A 20,392-nucleotide genomic window follows, 5' to 3' on the forward strand; every position below is an offset into this window, starting at 1 on the left:
GCCCGGTGGCGCTGGGGGGAAAACACCAGGAATTGGTGCGACCATGACACCAATTCCTGGAACAGCTGTACAATGCTCTTTGTCCTGGATTTTTTTTTGGAGTTCCTTGAAGCCTTATACTCACCATCAACTCAACAACAAATTTATGATGTTTTCCTGAAAGCCATCTCAAAGAAGTTCAAAAAATCCAAAAAAAAAAACAGGAGAGATCAGAGATGCCCTTTGCGATCTCTCCAATTTCTTTCAGATTTTTTGGTCCCTTTGTCTTGAAAAGATGGCAGTATAACATAAAAAGTCTGTAAAATTGATTTCAAATGGATTTTGGGTCACAAATGCATCCAAGTTCCACATATTGTCTCCATACCATGTACATATAATGATACATCCTTTGTTGTGTTGCAAAAGTTTGTTTGAGTGGTTTTGAAGCCTTGTACATATGTCAGTAGCTTTTATATAGTTTTCATAAAACACATGTGATGACTGTTATGATCTCAGGATGTGTGTAAAGGCCTGTGAAAGACCTGTAAGAGATGTCACAAGATCAGACACCAATCCTTGTTGTACATCTCACGCTTGTAGATCCTTTCTCTTTCCCTCTCATCTGACAATCTATATACTAGGCTTGAGATACTACTCCTCAATCCCTGTCAAAAGATCTGCACCATGGCCTTAACAATGAGTTACATGCTGAGCCAGAAAAAGCCCAACCCAAATGTTCAACAAAGGGGATATTGTCCTTCACTTGTCACTTTTTTTTTAGATTTCTCTTGCCATTTTTTAAGGCAAAATCTAGTGGACCAGTTGTGTGTTTCTCTGTATTATTTCAAGAACACCTTCAACATCACCAAATTGTACGCTGGGATTTTGTTAAATTGGCCAAATTCTACCAACAGGAAAAATGTAGCAAAATTTGACTTGCCTCATTTCAAATACTAGATTTGATTGTTTTTCAGTGGGGAGAAACATATGATCTATGCTGTGTTCATGGGGTTCATAATAATAATGCTACACACTGAAAGCAATTTTTCTTCAACTTTGTTATAAAAACCTGAACTACAGGCTAAAAAAGATTGAAGAGGCTTCTTCCAAATATATGAGGGAAATTCAAAAAGTGGATTGTGAGTTGATACATGATTTGGTTCAATATATATTCCATTTTCAAAGTACATGATTAACACCTTCTCACCAGATTCTTCCAGTTCTATAATTCTTACACCAATCAAATTTGCCTTTCTCACACTGTTCTGGCTCAAATCATCCTAAATTTTTTTGATTGCATGAGACCGAACACACTAGTAATGAGCATGTTAACATCCATCCACAAGATAATATTTCTTAGTGTGTTATTTATATTACAATGTGAGTTTGAGGTGCTCTGTATTACTGAACAGTTGTTAGAAGCTCTTACAAAAACATATTTTGTCAATCAAAAGGTTTCCAACTTTATCATCCCCATCATCTACTGTGTAAAATTGGGACCACTTCCTCAGCCCATGTCTTTCTACAAGATTCCTATTTGTATGTCTGGATAAGTTTTGTGCTTCTATTTCATCCAACAAATAGTATTAATATTACAATCAAAACATTTTTAATGAAAGGGTTCTGGTCAGGCTCCAAGTCTACTTGGCCAAGTCCTTCTATCAGATCTCATCATGGAACAAATTTATTAAAATTACATTTCCTCTGTCCAATTCTTTCCGTACGTAGGCTACAACTGACTCTCAGATTGACATGTGCTTCTCACTACTTTTCGTACACATTTTAATGCCAAAGACTTGAACTAGAGAGAGTTACAGTAATTATATAGACTCTGTCTTCCTTCACCATTCCAAAATAAATTTATCTTGCAAGCTTTTTCTGCTCTCTGATAGAGCACCGCAATACAAAACCTGAGTCTAACATGATGAATTAATAAAGACGAGTTTTCCCGAGTTGAGCCTATGAATGTAAATTTGCTTTCCCTTAATTTGATTCCTAAACTTTGATCGGATCTTGCTTGATAGGATGCATGGTTTAGGTAACTCTTTACTAGAGATCTTCGTACTGTTGATCTTCAGCATGGTTGATGAAGCGGTCAAGTCACTTTCAATCAGTTCATCCTGACCGTTGGGATTCGTCAGGGCCAAAGGACGATTCTTAGAAGGTAGGATGTGCGAGTGATCCAACACGGTGGTCTTCATTTTATTGGCTGTAGGTAGGCCACGTTTTTGAAAGGGATAAGGCAAGCCATGCGACCAATCCCGGTTGGGAGCAGAATGAGGCGATCGAACAAAGCCGGGCTCTTCGCCAACCAGACATGTCCTCACCATACCACTTGTAGCTTCGCGCTCCTCAACACCAACATTTCGATTGTGATTCACTGTGTTGAATAATGTTGGTGGTGTGTAGCTAAAGTTCATGACCATTTCTGAAGGCTCTATTGATGATCTTGTCTTGTCGCTGGACCTATTTCGAATTTGCTGAGAACACTCATGTGAATCCCTAGAATTTGGCGACGTTGTGGTTTTCATCTGTGACGACAAACACCACCATCGAGCGCCAGTGATGCCTTTATGATCCGCGCGCTCATTGTAGTAGCAGGTCGAAACAGGACTTTCATCCGCGCAACTTGAGGTAAACGGCCATGTAAGAAACTGCGAAAGAGGTCTCCATACACCAGGTGTATCTTCGCTTCCGTTCTCGCTCTCGCTTCCCTGCATCCGATCGCCAGAGAAGTAGGTCGCCCAAGACATCGCAGTCCGTTTGTCTTGTTGTATGTTTGAAGACAAAGAATAACCTGATTGGATCGGTCTTGAGAGTCGAGAAAAATGAAGGACTATTTGGATAATTGGTATCTATGACAAGCATCCAACAAAAATGTCAATTAGAGTTAGTCCTAAGTAAGAAATCATTCATATCCTCTCGAGCGGGTTTACCTTTTTTGAAAATTTTCACAATTATCGCCACGAGTTTTGCTCTTTGAATAACTGAAGACAATCAACTCTTATGGTGGTCTTTATAGGCAAGCATAAACTACATGATAGCCGGCAGTCAGTGTGACCGGTTGTTATGAATTCAGGGGAACGGTATAGGAGCTAGGAATCGGTGTGAGAAAGCTAGATCATCTATCTGGGTTTTGAAAGAATTTACAATCGTAACAAGGAAACAGTGGTTAACTCAAGTTAGTTACGATTTGTGAAGATGCAAAGACTTGACGACCGACCACAAACTCCCATCAAGTTGTGCAAAAAGCGATTGGCCACGGTGCATAAGACGGGATATATTCTAACACAATTTGAGTGAACTTGCGTTAGGTTAGAGACGTATCTGACAGGGGATCATGCTGGAAACCAGTTTTTTATCGGTCCAGTGGATTGAAACTTGTAGAGTTCCATGAAGTCTTCAGACATTCTTTTTCACCAAATGAAAAAATGGATCGCTGGATGATATCGTCCATAAGATAGCACAGCACCAGGGATTCCCAGAGGTTTTGATTCATTCACTAAGATATCTTGACCATCCTACTTCATTACTTGACTCTGAGGAGTTCCAATGGTAAAAGTTTGTGAATTATTCAACTCGGTCAAGGTTTTCCAGAAGTGAGGTTGTAGTACAGATGAAAGAATGTGACCATGTAAGAATCAAAGGCTCATTGATCGGGACAGAACTCGCTGATGAGGTTTTTGTTAAGATAGAACACCTTGAGACTTTTATAAATCAATCGTCTACATAACTTGCGCCGCTCTGATACATGTAGAGGATTAGTAAAACAGAAACCGACCACAGGAACGTTGCCGATCTACAGACCAACGACATAGTGAATGAAAAGTAAAACAAATTTCCTTGGGTAGGAATCAAAGAGAAAAATGATTGTCGGCTGACTGCAGGAGATAGTAAAATAAAAGAAAGAAAGAGATAGAGAAAGAAAGCATAGCAAGTTTACAACAATCCAACGACCAGATTGAATTTTTTCAAAAAAAAGAGAGAAAGACTGTGCTCAGACAGGACAGTAAGAGAGTAAAGAATGATAGTATGATAAAAGCAATAGAAGGAATGTCTGGAAATCTAAGCTAGGTCATATTTTGTTATGATGGCAGCAGAATGAATGAAATGGAAACGGGTTTTGATTGGTACATAGTGATGAAACGCATACACTATGGTTTATAGGACCACAAGTCACTGAAATCTTCATCACACTCAAATCGCGCCAAAGAAGGTCTCTGAACAGATTCTCTAATCATTTTACGTTCTTCACGAGTTAAACTGAAAAAGTATGGAAGGTATTCGCCTTGTAATGTATCGATCTCGTGTTGATCTTTCTCTTTGGTCTGATGGGTACTAGTGCTGAACCTCGTTTCAGGGTGGATTGGAGAAAACTCAAATTCGATCATCTCGTCGTCCTCCCAAACTTCTACTACTGATGGAGAGTTGAATGGGGTCGAAGTACGAGAGCTCGGTGGCGTATCGAAGTCCATTGAATTAGAGGGGCATGAGCTACTACTGTCCTCGTTGTCCGTGGGTTTTTGATCGAGATTGAGAGATGAGGTCGCGTTCAAGATGAAAGCATCGCACACCTCTACTCGGTTATTGGCCATGATTTGGTTGTTCATGGTGTCTATGAGCGAAAATGATCAAATAATGGTCAGCATGCTTGGAAAGAAAGGGCAGCGACTTTGAATAAATCTACTAATGAACGATCACCTGATCTTCAACTCACTGTTTAGTAAAACAGAATTGCTATAGAGAAATACGACAGACTATTGCAATCCAATGATATTTGATATTTGAAGTGTGAGACAGAAATCAAAGCGTCCTATAAAAGTCTTCAGGGATGCAGGAAAATGTAAAGAATTAGCGAGTGTACCAAACAAACTTTCAGATATGTAAGATTAAAGTACAATCATCAAAGTCGCAATTCATCAAAAATCCGCAGGTCGCTTCAAGCGAGGCATTAATGATCTCATTATTCATAGAAGCAAGTGGAAAGATGCAGTGCCGTAAAGAAAGCGCAGCCATGGGTGTACGGAAGAGATCGTCATGGATGCCGGCTTCATCCTGCCAGCCTGAATCTATAAACAAGGACTTGGCGCGGCACGTGTACTGCACTGATGGGCATAAGTGCGGACAAGATGCGTGAAGCCAGAGCAACATGGATTGCGAGACAGGAAACCAGAGCAACATGTATCACGTGACACGACTGATCATATCCAAATCGATAGAGTACGAAAGAACCGTTTAAAGAAAGAAGATACTGACAATCTGAATTCAGCGCAAGCTTAAGTCGAATGATGAGGTTTATTTTTTGAAGGAGGAAGTTATCGAAGTTTGTTCAGAAGAAGGCAATTCTCCTCAACCTACTTATATAGCTTCAAAGTCACGAGAGAAAGTACGGAAGCAAAAAAAGAAAGGTCCGAACCCTTCTGCACCTCAACGGATGAGATTCTTTATGTATAGAACGCTGAGAAGTACGTCCAAATAAGCGAAAAAATGCTATGTATCGAATCTATGTATTACAACGAAAAGTGGGCTGGGAAACTGTTTTTAATGGAAATTTAACTTGAAGATTAATGGGAGTTGGACTTTGAAGCGTGAGCTTGCGTAAAATTGACTGTGTTGTGAAAATGACTATATGTCCAAGCCAATGGTCAGATTATGTAAGTGTGTTCTTGGTGTTTAGATAATCAAATTTAGGGTGTTCAAACCTGTGCAAGAAATGTGCAAGACCGACGTGCAAGATCCGTGCAAGATCCGTGCAAGATTTTTTGCACTAATCTTGCACAGTAATTTTTTTGACAACCCGAGTTATTGTGTTCCAAACCGTGCAAAAACCGTGCGAGACCGACTCTTGCAAGTTTTGTGCAAGATCCGTGCAAGTTCTATTCATATCTTGCACAGAACTTGCACAAAACTTGCATGAATTGATTTTGAGGTTTGAACATCAGCAACATCTCTTGAGATTGATAATCAGCTAAACACCGCCCTTTGTCACGGTTTTCTGCAATGATCGGGCCTTGGCCCTTCAGGTTTGAAAACAATCGAATTTACAATTGGGCATGTCGTTTCAATTAGCGTTTGATATCTGTCAATTTGATTCAACTAAACAGTGGGAATCTACGTCCAGAGCTGCCGATCACCTGAGACGGGCTCTTCGAGGCTCTTCGGTCAGAGCCTATAAATTCCTCGGCCTCACGACTTCGATAAATTTATCCAAGTCCCACGTTGCTTCTCCACGCTTCGAGTTGAGTTTACGACTTCGAGAATTTTGAAATTATTAGTGTATTGTACAATACATATTTAAATAGACAAATACAATTTAAAATTGCAAAATTAGAAGTTCATTCTCGTTCCTGGCCTCGACCTGGCACGCACAAGAAGCTACAAGAAGCCTTCATGACTTGATCACGGGAGCCGAAAGCTGCCGAACGTTAAGGCCATTCGCCAGAATTGTTCAGGAAGATCGATATGTGAAAGAATTTAAATAGGTATTTCAACATGAAGATCGAAATCTAAATTCGTCTCTATGGGATGAGGGTATGGATCATGGATCACAAGTGGTCAACAATTCGTCAATCCTCTGAGTCTTCTTGACCCCTTTTTCTTGGTTTTCTTCTTTGATAGCCTCAGCCTGTTCCATGTTGGATGCGCCCTTACCTGGGAAACTCAGGTTTTAAATAACAGCTTAAACTTGAAGTTGAGACTGTGGAGACATACATTCTCTTGATTTGATGCAGTATCAAATAGAAACGTTTTGGACGCAACGGTATGCTTGAATGATAATTGGCGGATACTAACGGATGCTGACTTGGTAACTCAAGATCACAGGAAATCCACAGGAACTCTACATAGAAGGCTCGCTTTCATTTACATTTTCTTTGATAGTCGAGGATTGTGATACAGTCAAACCGGAAAAGCTTGTCACAAATTCCCCGCCAAATTGCTCGAGTTTTGCGGGCAGAATCGGTCAAGCTTTTCCGATTTGACTGTAACACTTATTGAAAGTCTTGAGAATTGTACTTTCTTGCTCCTGCATCAACCAAAGTGTGGGGATACGAATCATTGTCATGCTGAGAAACATTTTCCTTCATCTTGCATCAACGCAAAAGTGATGAGAATAGAGATAAATGAGGATAAATGTAATGAGTGAAGAATTTCCTTGTGATATATTGCCTCGAAGGTAATGTGAGTCGATTAGATCATAGAATTACTATCACTAGCTTGGAAACCTCAGAAAGAGTGAATCAAGTCTTATATTGAACAATGTGACATTTCTTGCTACATACTCACTCTTATCTTCGGTCCCCTATTTTTCTTGCCTTCAGCGCACGACCAGTCGATACTTTGAGATCAGCCTTACACGGGCACTTTCATCGAGTCGTTCTATCTACAGTCAAATCGGAAAAGCTTGACCGATTTTGCCCGCAAAAATCGAGCAATTTGGCGGGGAATTTGTGGCAAGCTTTTCAGGTTTGACTGTATCTGATCTTCAAAATTTCTTTCTCAAGCACTGCCCAGCCCAGGTTATGAGTGTGAACGATAAACCGCCTACGTTGGTCAGGCAAAGCCCTTGGTGTGGGTTTTGGTTCGTGCAATTCGAGTGCATGATCAACACCGCTTGGTCGTATGTTAAGGAAAATGATGTGGATGAACAAAGATTTCCACCATGAATGATTGTAGCATTCTCCTCAATCACATTTTCTGAGACAAGTTTTGCTTTTGTGCAATGGGTGTTCAAATCAAAGACAACCATGGTCCCGATTCCCATCTTGAACTTCCCCCAGAGTCCCCTTATGCTCATCACCAATAGTGTAACTATACCATCAGTGTTCTTTTACTCTCATATCTACCAATCAATCATGACACCAAGGAAAACGTGCATCGATGTGTCACTGAAATCTAATTCATTCATGCTTGAATTCATATCTTTCCTCAGTCTATCTCTTGATCACGCACCATTACATACCTCTAGGAAATGATTGTGAGCGTGGCGTATGTGGCACATATCATCATGATATGTCATCTCTCATGTTTGGTCTACGCAATGAACACCAGGAATGATATATGCAAAGAAGTTACAAGTCATAGCGTGCTGAAGACTATGAGTTCAGAAAAAGCTTTCCCTTTCCTCGAACCTCTCCTATGCCTTGAATCCATCAAGCACATTGATAACCAGGAAGTGGAATTCAAGACGTAAGACAGCACAAAGGAACAGGGCCACAGCCAATATCAGCTTTTGCAGAACACAAGACGTTTATAATAGTGACTTGATTGCACTCAAAGGAAAATGGATGCTGGATCAGGATTGTGCATTGAGACCGGATGTAATCGAAGATTTAACCAAATCTATACAATGGATGAATTTGACATACTTGAAAAGATAAAGAAATCCAAAGCTGATGATTGTAAGGTCAAGAATCAAAACCCACGTTCCCTTTCATAACAATCTAATTCTGCTTCACGATACCTAGAATCTGATGCATTATATAATCGATCCTCATCATCATAAAGTCGATCTTCTAATACTCGGTTTTCTAAAATCTGATCATCTAAACGTTCTTCAATATATCTCGCTTCATATGCTTGACGTTCTAATCGGTCCTCTTCCCTCATCCTTTCTAATCTTTGTTCCTCAACCATATCATATAATTCCTCTTCAACTTCTCGACCACGTTCACGTTCTCGATCTTGTCGTCTCATCGCATCAAATAATTCATCTTCTTGAGCAACATAGAAAGCTTTATCAATCTCATCTTGAGCTCTATATAAACTTTCTTCTACTCTGTGGTTTGCTCTTCTTAAACTATCATTCAATCCTCTCATTGATCCATATCGATGACCGAGAGTAGACGAAAGTGGTAATCGATCTGATGTCCAAGTTGTTAATCTATCTCCAAACCTTTCTCTCCATCCTCCATTTCGATGATGACCTACTCCATATCGACCTGCCCACCAAGAGCGTCCAACCAGACCGAGTCTTTGACGTTCGATCTAAACCAATTCAACAACTTAGCTCACTCGATTCTCAACCGATCCTCTTTGTGTAAAATTTAACAGAAAGAATCGACTTTCAAACTTACTTCACTCATTCTTTCGTATCTACGCATCCTTTGTTCATGTTCTAATTCCTCAAAGGCTAATCTTTGTTGCCACCTACTTAATCTTTCGTCTTCGGATAAATCACGAGCTAATCTTAAAGCATGCTAAAATAAACATAAACCAAACCGATCAGTTTCTTGTGTAGAATCAAATAAGAAACTGATTTTAATTTAAGTTTCTCTTGAAGAAAAAGAATGATGACTTACCTCATATTCTAAAAGATCTCCATATGATCCATAATAATCTATGAAAGAAAAAAAAACCAGATCATGATGATAAGAAAAGAATAGATCAGATTGAGAAACGTTAAAAAGATCAGAATCTTTTGACTTACCATCTTCGAGTGTATAATAACTTGAATAAAGTGATTGGTTATAAGGATTTAGTTTATCGAAATAAACTGTAGCTGTACCTGAACCAAGATCAGGTCTCCAAACACCAGCTACACAGAATCAAAAACATATCAGAAATGAGGTCTTCAAAGGTATATGGATGTGAATTTGATGAGGAACGGGTTTAGGAAAGATGGAGAGTCAAAAGGGTTGCAAAGATTTACCCATATCATAACTACCACCAAGAGTCATATTTGTGATTCTGGATGTGTTTAATTATCGATCAAATCAAATGATACGATTTCAAATATCAAAGTGTTTTTGGAAAGATTTTCAGAAATTTCTAATCTGTTTTTTGAATCAAGAATTCAAGAAAGAAGATGAGATGAGATGATTGTGAAGAAGTTCTTTTGTTCTTGATCTTTGCGATTTGTGATATGAAGAGTTTCGATTCTTTTAAGTTTGCCTCCTGGATCGACTCCTGATTGCCAACTGAACAGCAAAATACGTAGTCCAAATCAAGATCTCTAACATGATATGTACATAGTTCAAGGAAGATGCGGAGGGTGGATAGTCTATGGATCGGGTTCATCCTTGAATCTTTATCCTGAATAAACTCAACACATCCTCCTGAGCCTTCCATCCGGTCGGGTTTCATAAACAGGGGTTAAACTGGTCAAGTGGTGTTAATCGGTTTACGTGAATTCTAAATCTGATATCAACTGATCACAGCTACAAATAGGTTTTACGGATGTGGCGATTCAATCAAATCAACAAAGATTGGTTTTCAAGGATGAAGTTGATCATCTGAGGTCATCTGCTGTTGTGGGTGAAGAATGACATCATGGATGATCGAACAAAGTGGATGTATTGCATCATTAATTCTAATTACAGTCACGGGATTAGAAGATTATAAAGAACACAGCCTTCATCACTGGGGTATGGCAGTTTGGAAGTTCGGCTCAAACATATCAAGTCAGAGTAAAAGGCAAGACCCACCCTACAAGTCAAAGACCGAACAGATGCTGCAGAATGAGAAAACGATTCATGAGTCAGTATGAATTTTCAAGATTGATCAAGATTGGAGTTTTGGAAATAAAGCCTCAGTCTGACGTGCAAAACGTTTATGATCATAATGTAAACATTCTCTAGTCTAACATGCTTTGTTCGGTTTGGTTTCACATCTTCGGCTATGATTCTCAGAAATAAAAAGATGCAAAAGTATTCACCTTTCAAGACATCCACTCTGACGGTTTGCGGTGTGATGAAGCTTGAGGTCGATGAAGCTTGAAGTCGGTTAGGCTTGAATGTTGAGGTTATGATATTTTCGAATCGAGTTTGATAAATCTTGAAAACCAAAATGAAAGAGAAACAAAAGATCAGTTGTGAATCCAAAATAATAAAAAACCGCATCAAAAATCAACTGATCATCTAAGAAATCCGAATCAGACAGAAAATAAATCAACACACTAGTCAAAATGAATTTCAACTAATTGAGAAAGCCATGCATGTATAATTTTCAATTAGGTTTATCATCATTTATGAAAGAATCCTCAAAGAAAAGGAAAAGAAAAGAAAAAAGTCGAGGTGAAGAGAAGTGAAGGATTTGGAAAATTACCTGCATGGCATTCTCATGTTTATTGGTTTTGGTTTGGTCAGTCAGGGTAAGTCGAAGACGACGATGGATGAGTTCGCATGATTATAGAAACGGTTCGATAGTGGTATGGGCAGTATGAAGGTTGCCCAATTTCAGATTTTAATCTTTCTACTTTTGGGGGCCAACTTGTGGTTGACGTTAAGTAGGTCTATAGCCGCTTAAGATGTCTTAACACTTAAACTCTAGACCTCAAGGCTCCAGGCTGACGGTTCTCCAAGCTGCCAAGAGTCAAGTCGCTCTTCATCATCATGTTACACCAAAAATCATGCCTTTGTGCACACCTTCCATAAAGAGTCTTTTCAAAAAACAGAACCCAAACCCCTCAGCAAAACAAATTACCAACTATTACGGTACTCAAAGTTGTGTATACTTTGCCGTGTATAGTTTTTTTTTGCTTTTTTGTAGCTAGACACAACCCGGAAAAAGTATATCTTGTGTTCAAAGCTCAAAAATATGTACTTCTGAGCCAGAAACATAGTTTTTCCTGGTCGTGTGTAGTTGTGAAAAAGAAAAAAAAAACTATGTACGGCAAAGTATACACAACTTTGAGTACCGTATATGTTTAGCTTAACACAAGCCCTCTCTGCGCGGCCACGTCTGCGCGCCTTGCAGAGGGGCTTGCGACTAATCGTGGATTCCTGGCACGGAGACTCCACTGGTTAAGTCCTCTTATGTAGTTTTTTGATTTTTCCCGCTTTCCTCACTGATCAACACGACTTTACCTTGCAGGCAAAGTTGTTCATCTTTTCGTTCTACACATCCTTGCAGTTTCGGATCATAGACAAACCATCTGATGCAGCAAAAAACATGGCTTGAACATTTTTACAACACCAGCCTGTATCGTGGTCTGTTCCAATACATTTTGTACACTAGTTTCTGCCTGTGACAGGGAGAATACCTTTTGGACTTTCAGACATCGTATTTTCTTCTAAATCACCACCCCTGCGTTCTGTATAACGGCTTTCATAACATCACTTATACAGTACACCTGAGCTGCTATGACAAGTGAATCCCTGCATCTCATTTCCGGCGAGATTCTCTTACACAACATATCATTTACATACACCAAGATCCTGACTTCACAACTACACAGATAAAACCTGAGTAGACTCGGTGCAAAGGTACCGGCTCCACGGTACAAGTAACCCGCTCAGCCAAGTCATCATAGTCAAAGTTGGACCGGCACCTCAATCGCATCACCACATCACCGCTTCCATACATATTGTCAGACATCTCATCTCACCCATCACCGACAACATGCCACGACCCAAGAAGCAACTATGCTCAAATCATTCTAATGAACCAGACCAACCTCCACGGCGCCGAGTTAAAAAACGTGATGCAGAGGCTGAACAACAGTTTCAAAAGGAAGTCAAACAAGGAGCTCAATTCCTGAATGGCATCCTTCCCAAAGATCAAAACAAACGCATCCCCCTACCCCCACCTATTCCAAACAATGAAAACGAAGCACCTCATGACAATCTATATGACCATTATATGCCGATCATCTTACCTGCTATCGAAGGAGAGCAACGGGAAGTCAATGCTCCAGGTGGAGTTGAAGTCAATGATCTCATCGCAAGATTTGTCGCACAACAACGTGAATATCGGTATGCGCGACGACAAGAAGAACTTCAGCAGCACTGGGACGGCCTCGAAAACCAACTTACCGCGGCTTACCTTCAGTGTCAGACCAGGACTTCCAACTGGACGGTCAAATCCTCCTACCTTGAGGATGTCAGTGATGTTTGTGAATGTACGGCGGGTCAGTTTTATTTTCGGAAGGTGGATCTCATCAATGCAGTTGGTAGGATACTTCAATCTAAGATATTTCATCTTATCTTTCGTCGACACTGACTCAGACTTTATCCCAACTAGACAGGTTCGCAGCAAAGGCTGTGCAATTCTGTCGTTGCCTTCCGGAACCAGTTCAACTTGTGTATAAGGGATACGTTCCAGCTTCACCGAAGAAACCTCGGACTGCGTTCTCGATCCCCTTACTACAGATGTATCATTTTGTCTGGCAAACGTCTGTTGCAGCCGCTTCAAGTTTCTTTGAGGGCATGATGAATTTCCACGACAGCCGAGTCCGCAAACCACTTCGGGGCCGAGGCGCTCCAGGAAATTGATGTGATCTAACTCAGCCTTTCTCAAGTGCAACCCACCTTTACAGTCGCATCTTGGTACTCAGCAAATGCCTACTTCACCACGGACTTCAACTCACCAGCAAAGATATATGGGCTGCTCAGTGTGGCCGGTGTTTTGGCCCTGCAAAAAACGAAATCATGGAGTCAGAAGCCGAGTCGGACATCATTGTATGTATGGACGGGAATTATCAACATCGACATAACAAGCTGGCCAGTAAGGATCAACCAAACAAATCACAATACCCCGACATATTTGTACGGCCCTCGCAAATAGCCAAGCATGATGTTAATGCTGACGCTCCTCGGCGTGGAACTAACAATGATGACAATGATGATGTAAGTTTTTTTAAGTTTTACTGTTACATATTTGTAAATTGTTTCTTATTCAAGTTGATATTTGACACAGGATCCATGTGGTGAATCACACAAAACCGCAAACGATACCAGAAATGCCTCCACGTGGGATCAATGCGATGATACAGGCTTATTTGCCTTGGCCTGTCAACACGATGTGCCGTTATTGCTGGCTAATATTTACCAAAGTGGTGAGAAGTAAGTAATTTTCTACATTTAATTCCCATTAATTTCAAGACGTTGATTGAATCACACTACCACAGGCTGTACTATCCCTTAGCACTCATCCAGTCGCTACTGGACGACTTTCCTGATCTGCGCGTCGGCATCTTGTACGACATTGGTTGCCAACTCAACAAACACATCACCAAAGTACGCACAGCAAGGTTTGTTCATACATATATTACTTATGGATGCTGAGTATGTTTATTTCTTACAGCAAAACAAGCTTCCCGAGTATCAACGTCGAATAGTACTAGGTACTTCAGTATTCCACGCGTATGTGCACTCCTGGGGCTGTCAGCTAAAGTACAACCCACGATTTCTACAATATTGGGGTCTCTCTGACGGCGAAGGACTCGAGCGGCTGTGGTCGGACCTGACACCACTGATTGCTCGATTACGGACATCTACCCGCCTGCATCGACTCCAAGCTATTGCCTCAAGGTGCGAATATCTGACTGGTCGAAATCAAATGCACACGGCCAATTGGCTGCACCGTCGATTGGAAAAGACTTTATCAACCATCAAAGAAGCACAGGTAACTCTGGACATATGGTTAGAATCACCAAATCCCCATCAACCAGGCCAAATGTATACAACGGCTTTTCTTCAGGCTCAGTGGGAGTCGGAAAGACATCATAACCTCACCACCGCAATAGACGTCAACATTCGCCAAAAGCTTGAGCTGGGAAGGCTGCTATGTCTTGAAGATCGCATGTATCGTGTCTGGTAAGCCATCATATATATCTTATCTCAATAAATTTTGATTATATTTTGACATTATCCTTTAAAACTAGGGATGAAGATACTCTACTCGAGCTCAGGGCGTTTGATCGTCTAGACCGATTCCAGGACTTGGCCACTCAGATCGCCGAGCAGCGGAGGAAGGTGGGTAACGTGGATATAGTGAATCTTCCACGTTAGTGTTTCTTCAAGGCAATCAAAGTTGATCAATGAGTTGACATCGAATTAAATACCACAGAGGCGGCTGTGGATTCTTTCCTGAAGGTTTGGTTTGCCAAAACTGAGGTTCGAAGACATTTCCTGGCTTTGAGGGCGGAACAGTGGCCGTTGGATCCTGAAAATAAAGTTGGGGGTAGTTCAAGGCTTGGTTAGTATCAAAGTGCTTTGAAAATACTTGCTGTGTATTTGCTGAAGTTGTTCAAATCACCAGGTACGCACAAGAAAGAGAGGATCATGGGAGCTATCGCAAGAAGGACACGCACTATGAAAAAGACGCTCAATAACTATAACGACCTTGCTCGTGCCTTTGCAGAGCAGAACCCCGACCAGCCTGCTTCGCCCGAGGTCGAATATGTCAATTTAATTAGTATGGAGCCCGACGATCCCTTCTGGAGCAACGGACTGTTCACACACTCGACTGAACCTTGGGCTGTGGATCGTGGTACTCAGTTAGGAATGCGTGCCTTAGCTCGCTCTCAAAGAGGTAAGGAGGAGCTTCGCCGGCTTGGATGGGAAGTTCGAAGAGCCATGCGATGGGCAACACAGGAGCACGAGCGTCTATGGGTGTTTCTTAATCAACTCAGAGTACAGGACTTAAATCAACCCACCCAGCTCCTTCAACCTTTCCTCTCTAACAAATCTCTCGACTCATTATCGATTGGCGGGAAAGTTGAAGTTGCCAAAGGACTCCTTCACAACACCTTCGTGAGGATTAGCACTTTGACTCTCCATTGGGATTCAAAAGCAATGTCAGTGATGATGCTAACACCAGCTCAGATAGGTGATCTGGCGCTCATGACGCTATGGAAATCACAAGTATGTAGAATTAATGATTTGCGCTCAAAAGATTGTGCGTCAATAAAACTAGGTGATTTTGAAAACCTATTTGGACCAGTTAATCAAATGCAAGAAGATCCGCCTCAAAATAGACTACTCGTAATCGAAGAAGGTGGTGAGGAGGAGGAGGAGGAGGAACTATGGCATATTGGGATAGAAGAAGAATGGGAGAATCGAATTAATGAAGGCATGCTGATCAACATGATGGCCAATGTAGGATTAGAACGTGATATTCCTCCACCTATATTAGTCTATTGAACATACTGTAATATATCTGATTGTATAATATATTTAAATATCAAAAATTCGATTTTGACTGCCTGGAGAGTCATGCCTTTGAAATACATATGGTTATTCACAATAGAGAATTATGTGACTTTGAGATTTTGATGGTAGCTTCCCACCAAAGGCACGACGTGGTAAGGCATTTCTATTGTCACCAAAAGGGTAAGAGACGAGTAGGTGCACATGTAACATGACATACACGACAGAGGCGGGTAGGTCAAAGAGTCAGAGAGTGAAACGAAAATTTTCATTACACTCTCTAGAAATCCTTTCCTGCACCTTTAGTCGTAGATCTTGTTTATCCAAGCTCTTCAAACTAGTTAAACTTGATTTAACAATTTTTCGCAATTTTTCACATCAAATTATAATCTCTTGAATCAATTCACTTTAGAAACGCAAAAAAAAAAAAAATAGAACTCATTCACTGTCCCCTTCTAAAAACTCAATCAAACAAACAACACTCCAGAATACAACCAGACTACCACTAGAAGCAGACTAGAATGGACAGCGAAGAGTTTCAAAAGCAAATTGACGAGGCTCTACGAAAGGATGAAGAGATAGGAAAAGGAAAAGGAGTAGAAGGAGCAGGAGAAGAGGCGAATGACGGAAGAGAAGGGAAAGAGAGTGAAAGAGAAACAGAAGGTCAGGCTAGGGAGGAAGAACTAGACAATAATCTGGCCCCAACAGTAGAAGAAAACGTACCCAAGCAGATCACCACTAGGCAGTCCAAAAGGAAAACGGCCCCACCTCCTCCATTCCCACCCCCAAGACCAAGTACGTCAAAAGCAATCGGCACTATACGAATTAAGAAAATGAAATTAGCAGAAGAAACGATTGTGAACAAACCAAAACGAATCACCAAACCTCCCACCAACAAACCAGCACCTGTCAAACCGGCACCACGAACGCAATCAAGACTGATCCAACAACAACCCGCTGAACAAAACCTTCTAGAGACCAATCAACAAATCGACTCGTCAGAAGAAGAAGACGACGAAGAGAACCAAGGTACAAACGGTGGAGGGATGTGGTCCGGTGCATACCAGACCAAGAACCGCCAACAACGGATGACAGTTGGCGGGATAACCTTGGGCGATGCAGACGAACGTTAGTAGAATAACACCACTTCATCACCCCAAACCCCCCCCCTCCCCTGTCTCTCTTCTTTCAAACAAACCCCCAGGGGAATTCTTCCAGAAAGGAAATGCCTCTACGGAGAAGAAAAAAAAAAAAAAGAAAAAAGAAAACCCAAATGCTCTACGCAAACCAAGGGAAGGGAAGACATCAGTCAATGATCTTACACAGACAACCCATTCAAATTCTCAAAAAAAAAAAAAAAGAGAAAGCAAAAGGAACTAACCTAAAGCGCACTTTTGACAAACTACTTTTGGTAGAAAACCCAATCGAGGAACCAGTCTCAACTGAACCATCGTTCGACAATAGCATTGCTATGCGCCTAGACGAAGAGATTGGTGCGGCATTCACAGCCGGAAACCGGGTGCTCTATGACCGCCTAACTAAGCAGAAAGAAGCCTGGTTGTCCTTTGTCAAGAAGAAAACGAACCCCACCACCGAATCATCAGAGAAAACCTCCAAATCTGCGGTGATGAAAACCATGAAAGTCCAGAAAGGCGAAGTGATTTCAGATCATCTCAACGCGCTCTCGCCTTATTGGGACCAAGCCATGAAGGATTTTGGACGATACATACCACTCTCGATCTTTGATCCCTCGTGGTTGAGACAAGACATCGCGTTCATATCCAACAAATCGTCACGAGCAAAAACGAAAGACGTAGAATCAAACACCTACAACGGATCTCCGATCCCGAGTGAATGGAGGACCACTGTAGCCCAGTGGCACCGTCAGAAAGAACTCTTCCTACAATACCTAGAGCGTTATAGACAAACCGAAGTCTTACCAGTGATGAAACGACACTTCGAAAACGTTCTAGAAATCCAAAACGAACAAGACGGTTGCTGGGTGTTAGCCTTTCGATATGATATGATGATGCGTCAGACTTACATGGTGTTTAAAGTAGGACCAGAGGGTACTGAAATGGCTGATATCGGCATGAGAAACCCAAGGATTTACCGCTTAGCAGAACGCGACACTATTCGGTACAACGATGACATGTACCTCGACAATCCTTACGCAATCACGGGTGCCAAGTCCTTCATCGACCCCCTCGATGGGTCCAACTGGGCAGGTAGACCAACGAGATGGGACGACCCAAGTCGAACCAACTCAAAAGAAGATCGTCTAGAACAGGCAAAACCAACCCAGTCAACCAGATCAGCACTCTGGTCCCAAGCTCGACATGAACCACATGAAAATCAAAACGCTTACCCGTCAACCCCTCAGGCATATCACCAGTACCACCTAGCCCAACACTCAAACCCCCAACCGTACTTTCAGCAACAACACGTTGAACAATCAGGAGTGAGAGTGAATCCTAACTTCAAAGGGAAGAAGGAAAATTGTATAGTGAATTATAAGAAAGACAACGGTAGAGGAGGTAGAGGCGCGAGGAGAGGAGGCGGCAATAATTGGGGGAGAGTGCAAGGCAGTGGTGAGAGTGTAGGCCCAATCACGTCAGGTTCCCAGGGAACGCGCACGAATACGCCAACTGAGGGAAGCCAAAAGACGTGAGTATGATCTATAAATAGATAAAACACTCTGCAATAAATCCGTGTTTCAAACCAGCGCCCCATGTCCCAATGTGAGAGTGAAGAGTGAGAACTGACATATGCCCTCGTTGCTATGGAAAGGCCCCTACGAATCACAGAGCGGAGTGATGAAATGCCAGGGAGAGCCCAGATTCATGACCTCGAGAGACCTGAACCCAAACGACACAGAGCAGAACCTACAAGTAGGTGGCCGACCAAGGCAGAATGCGAATTAAATATCGACAAATGGGAAGCCCTTATGATTGAATGCAACCTGATGGACGAGTGGGGTGATGTGTTAGTGAGCTTGAGAGAAGGCTTTGACCAGGGTATACCCAAACATACAGTAGAAGACCTACCATGGTTTACACCCCCAAACCAGGCATCAGCACTCCTGGTGAAAGACAAAATCGAGCAAACGATCCAACGGGAGAAAGCAGAAGGCAAGTTGTATGGCCCTTTCACGCATCAAGAAGTGGAGCAACACTTCGGATTCTTCCGCTCAAGCCCAATGGGCAGTGTCACGAACAACGACGGGACCTTCAGAATGATCAATAACTTGTCGTATCCAAAACGTGGTACCACACCAGTAAGTGAAAATGCGGAACAAGAGACTCGTGAAGAAAAATACTGACACACACACAATTGACAGTCGGTTAACTCCTTTGTCGACAAAGATGAGTTCATCACGACGTGGGATGATTTCAAGATCCTAGCAGACTTCCTGAGGAAAGCCGATAAGAAATGGCAATTAGCTCTATTTGACTGGCTCAAAGCATACAGGCAGATACCAACTCACCCATCACAATGGAGGTATCTCCTCATTCTAGACTTCCTCACACTACAAGAAATATAATATTTTCTGGGCAGAAAATTAAATTATTGATACACAAAAATATTGAGAGGCCAGGCAAAGGGCAAAAAATAAATAAAAATATGCATCTTGTTCCCTGCGTTGAGAACTTCACTCTCCAGATTTTTCCGTATTTTTACAGTCCATATTGATAAGTGTACTAACAATAAACCTTCATTATCATCCAATTACAACCTGTAACAAGCACTGAAATTTGGCTCATTAGTGTTTAGAGCTTTTGATTTCTGAGAAAACTCATAACTTTTTCAATTCCGGGCCAAAACGCTCGATTTTGAGTGCATTGGCAAGCTGGAATGGTCCTCCAAATAGTTCATAATAAGACCACACAGCATGCTGGTCTGCTAAAAAAGATATCATCTTTTTTATACATTTGCACATACAGATCCATAGAATGTTTGTCATACTAGCTACATAGTTATTGATATTATGAAAGTTTGAGAACGGGAGTTCAGCTTTCTAATGCACCTGAAATCAAGTGTTTTGAGGCATATTTGACAAAGTTATGGGTGTTTTCAGAATTCAAAAGTTTCTCTAAACACTAATCAGCCAAATTTCAGTGCTTGTTACAGGTTGTAATTGGATGATTATCAAGGTTTATTGTTAGTACACTTATCAATATGGACTGTAAAAATACGGAGAAATATGGAGAGTGAAGCTCTCAATGCAGGGAACAAGATGCATATTTTTATTTATTTTTTGCCCTTCTCCTGGCCTCTCAATATTTTTGTATATCAATAATTTAATTTTCTGCCCAGAAAATATTATATTTCTTGTAGTGTCAACAGACTCTGGGTTGACACGAGGGTTGGTTTTGGAGGCGTAGCCGGTTGTGGCACCTTTGGAAGGGCGGCCGACGTTTGGAAAGAAATCATGCAAACAATACTCGGTATCCCCAAGATATTCCGCTGGGTCAACGATAATCTCATCGTAAAGGAATTGGGATCAAACATCAGTATGGACTCGGTACTCCAACTCAGTGCAG

General features: G+C 41.4%; 7 protein-coding genes across 7 annotated transcripts; 4 read left to right on the forward strand and 3 right to left on the reverse strand.

Annotated features, from left to right (window-relative positions):
* Window positions 1-1,780: 1,780 nt before the first annotated feature.
* On the reverse strand, window positions 1,781-3,478 carry MELLADRAFT_96263 (uncharacterized protein; the record flags this gene model as incomplete). Its single annotated transcript, XM_007407630.1, has 4 exons — window positions 1,781-1,995; window positions 2,045-2,815; window positions 2,916-2,966; window positions 3,361-3,478. 4 exons carry the CDS (start codon window positions 3,476-3,478, stop codon window positions 1,781-1,783), a joined length of 1,155 nt encoding a protein of 384 aa, XP_007407692.1.
* A 50-nt stretch (window positions 3,479-3,528) lies between these two features.
* On the reverse strand, window positions 3,529-5,521 carry MELLADRAFT_71259 (uncharacterized protein; the record flags this gene model as incomplete). Its single annotated transcript, XM_007407629.1, has 3 exons — window positions 3,529-4,594; window positions 4,697-4,802; window positions 5,236-5,521. One exon carries the CDS (start codon window positions 4,587-4,589, stop codon window positions 4,134-4,136), a length of 456 nt encoding a protein of 151 aa, XP_007407691.1.
* Window positions 5,522-8,272: 2,751 nt separating this feature from the next.
* Window positions 8,273-9,656, reverse strand: MELLADRAFT_104263 (uncharacterized protein; the record flags this gene model as incomplete). Its single annotated transcript, XM_007407628.1, has 6 exons — window positions 8,273-8,319; window positions 8,403-8,964; window positions 9,054-9,176; window positions 9,279-9,316; window positions 9,428-9,514; window positions 9,629-9,656. The coding sequence occupies 6 exons, from the start codon at window positions 9,654-9,656 to the stop codon at window positions 8,273-8,275; spliced, it is 885 nt and encodes a 294-aa protein (XP_007407690.1).
* Window positions 9,657-10,240: 584 nt separating this feature from the next.
* Window positions 10,241-10,695, forward strand: MELLADRAFT_104264 (uncharacterized protein; the record flags this gene model as incomplete). The annotated part of the gene is made up of 2 exons (XM_007407328.1): window positions 10,241-10,455; window positions 10,608-10,695. 2 exons carry the CDS (start codon window positions 10,241-10,243, stop codon window positions 10,693-10,695), a joined length of 303 nt encoding a protein of 100 aa, XP_007407390.1.
* Window positions 10,696-12,318: 1,623 nt separating this feature from the next.
* On the forward strand, window positions 12,319-13,190 carry MELLADRAFT_61240 (uncharacterized protein; the record flags this gene model as incomplete). The annotated part of the gene is made up of 2 exons (XM_007407329.1): window positions 12,319-12,826; window positions 12,940-13,190. 2 exons carry the CDS (start codon window positions 12,319-12,321, stop codon window positions 13,188-13,190), a joined length of 759 nt encoding a protein of 252 aa, XP_007407391.1.
* Window positions 13,191-13,491: 301 nt separating this feature from the next.
* On the forward strand, window positions 13,492-15,842 carry MELLADRAFT_61241 (uncharacterized protein; the record flags this gene model as incomplete). The annotated part of the gene is made up of 7 exons (XM_007407330.1): window positions 13,492-13,544; window positions 13,826-13,934; window positions 14,398-14,513; window positions 14,582-14,672; window positions 14,793-14,895; window positions 14,959-15,151; window positions 15,332-15,842. 7 exons carry the CDS (start codon window positions 13,492-13,494, stop codon window positions 15,840-15,842), a joined length of 1,176 nt encoding a protein of 391 aa, XP_007407392.1.
* Window positions 15,843-16,369: 527 nt separating this feature from the next.
* Window positions 16,370-18,133, forward strand: MELLADRAFT_104267 (uncharacterized protein; the record flags this gene model as incomplete). Its single annotated transcript, XM_007407331.1, has 4 exons — window positions 16,370-16,976; window positions 17,264-17,341; window positions 17,909-18,031; window positions 18,081-18,133. The coding sequence occupies 4 exons, from the start codon at window positions 16,370-16,372 to the stop codon at window positions 18,131-18,133; spliced, it is 861 nt and encodes a 286-aa protein (XP_007407393.1).
* Window positions 18,134-20,392: the final 2,259 nt, after the last annotated feature.

The sequence above is a fragment of the Melampsora larici-populina genome (genome assembly GCF_000204055.1).
Source record: "Melampsora larici-populina 98AG31 unplaced genomic scaffold MELLAscaffold_9, whole genome shotgun sequence".
NCBI lineage: Eukaryota > Fungi > Basidiomycota > Pucciniomycetes > Pucciniales > Melampsoraceae > Melampsora > Melampsora laricis-populina.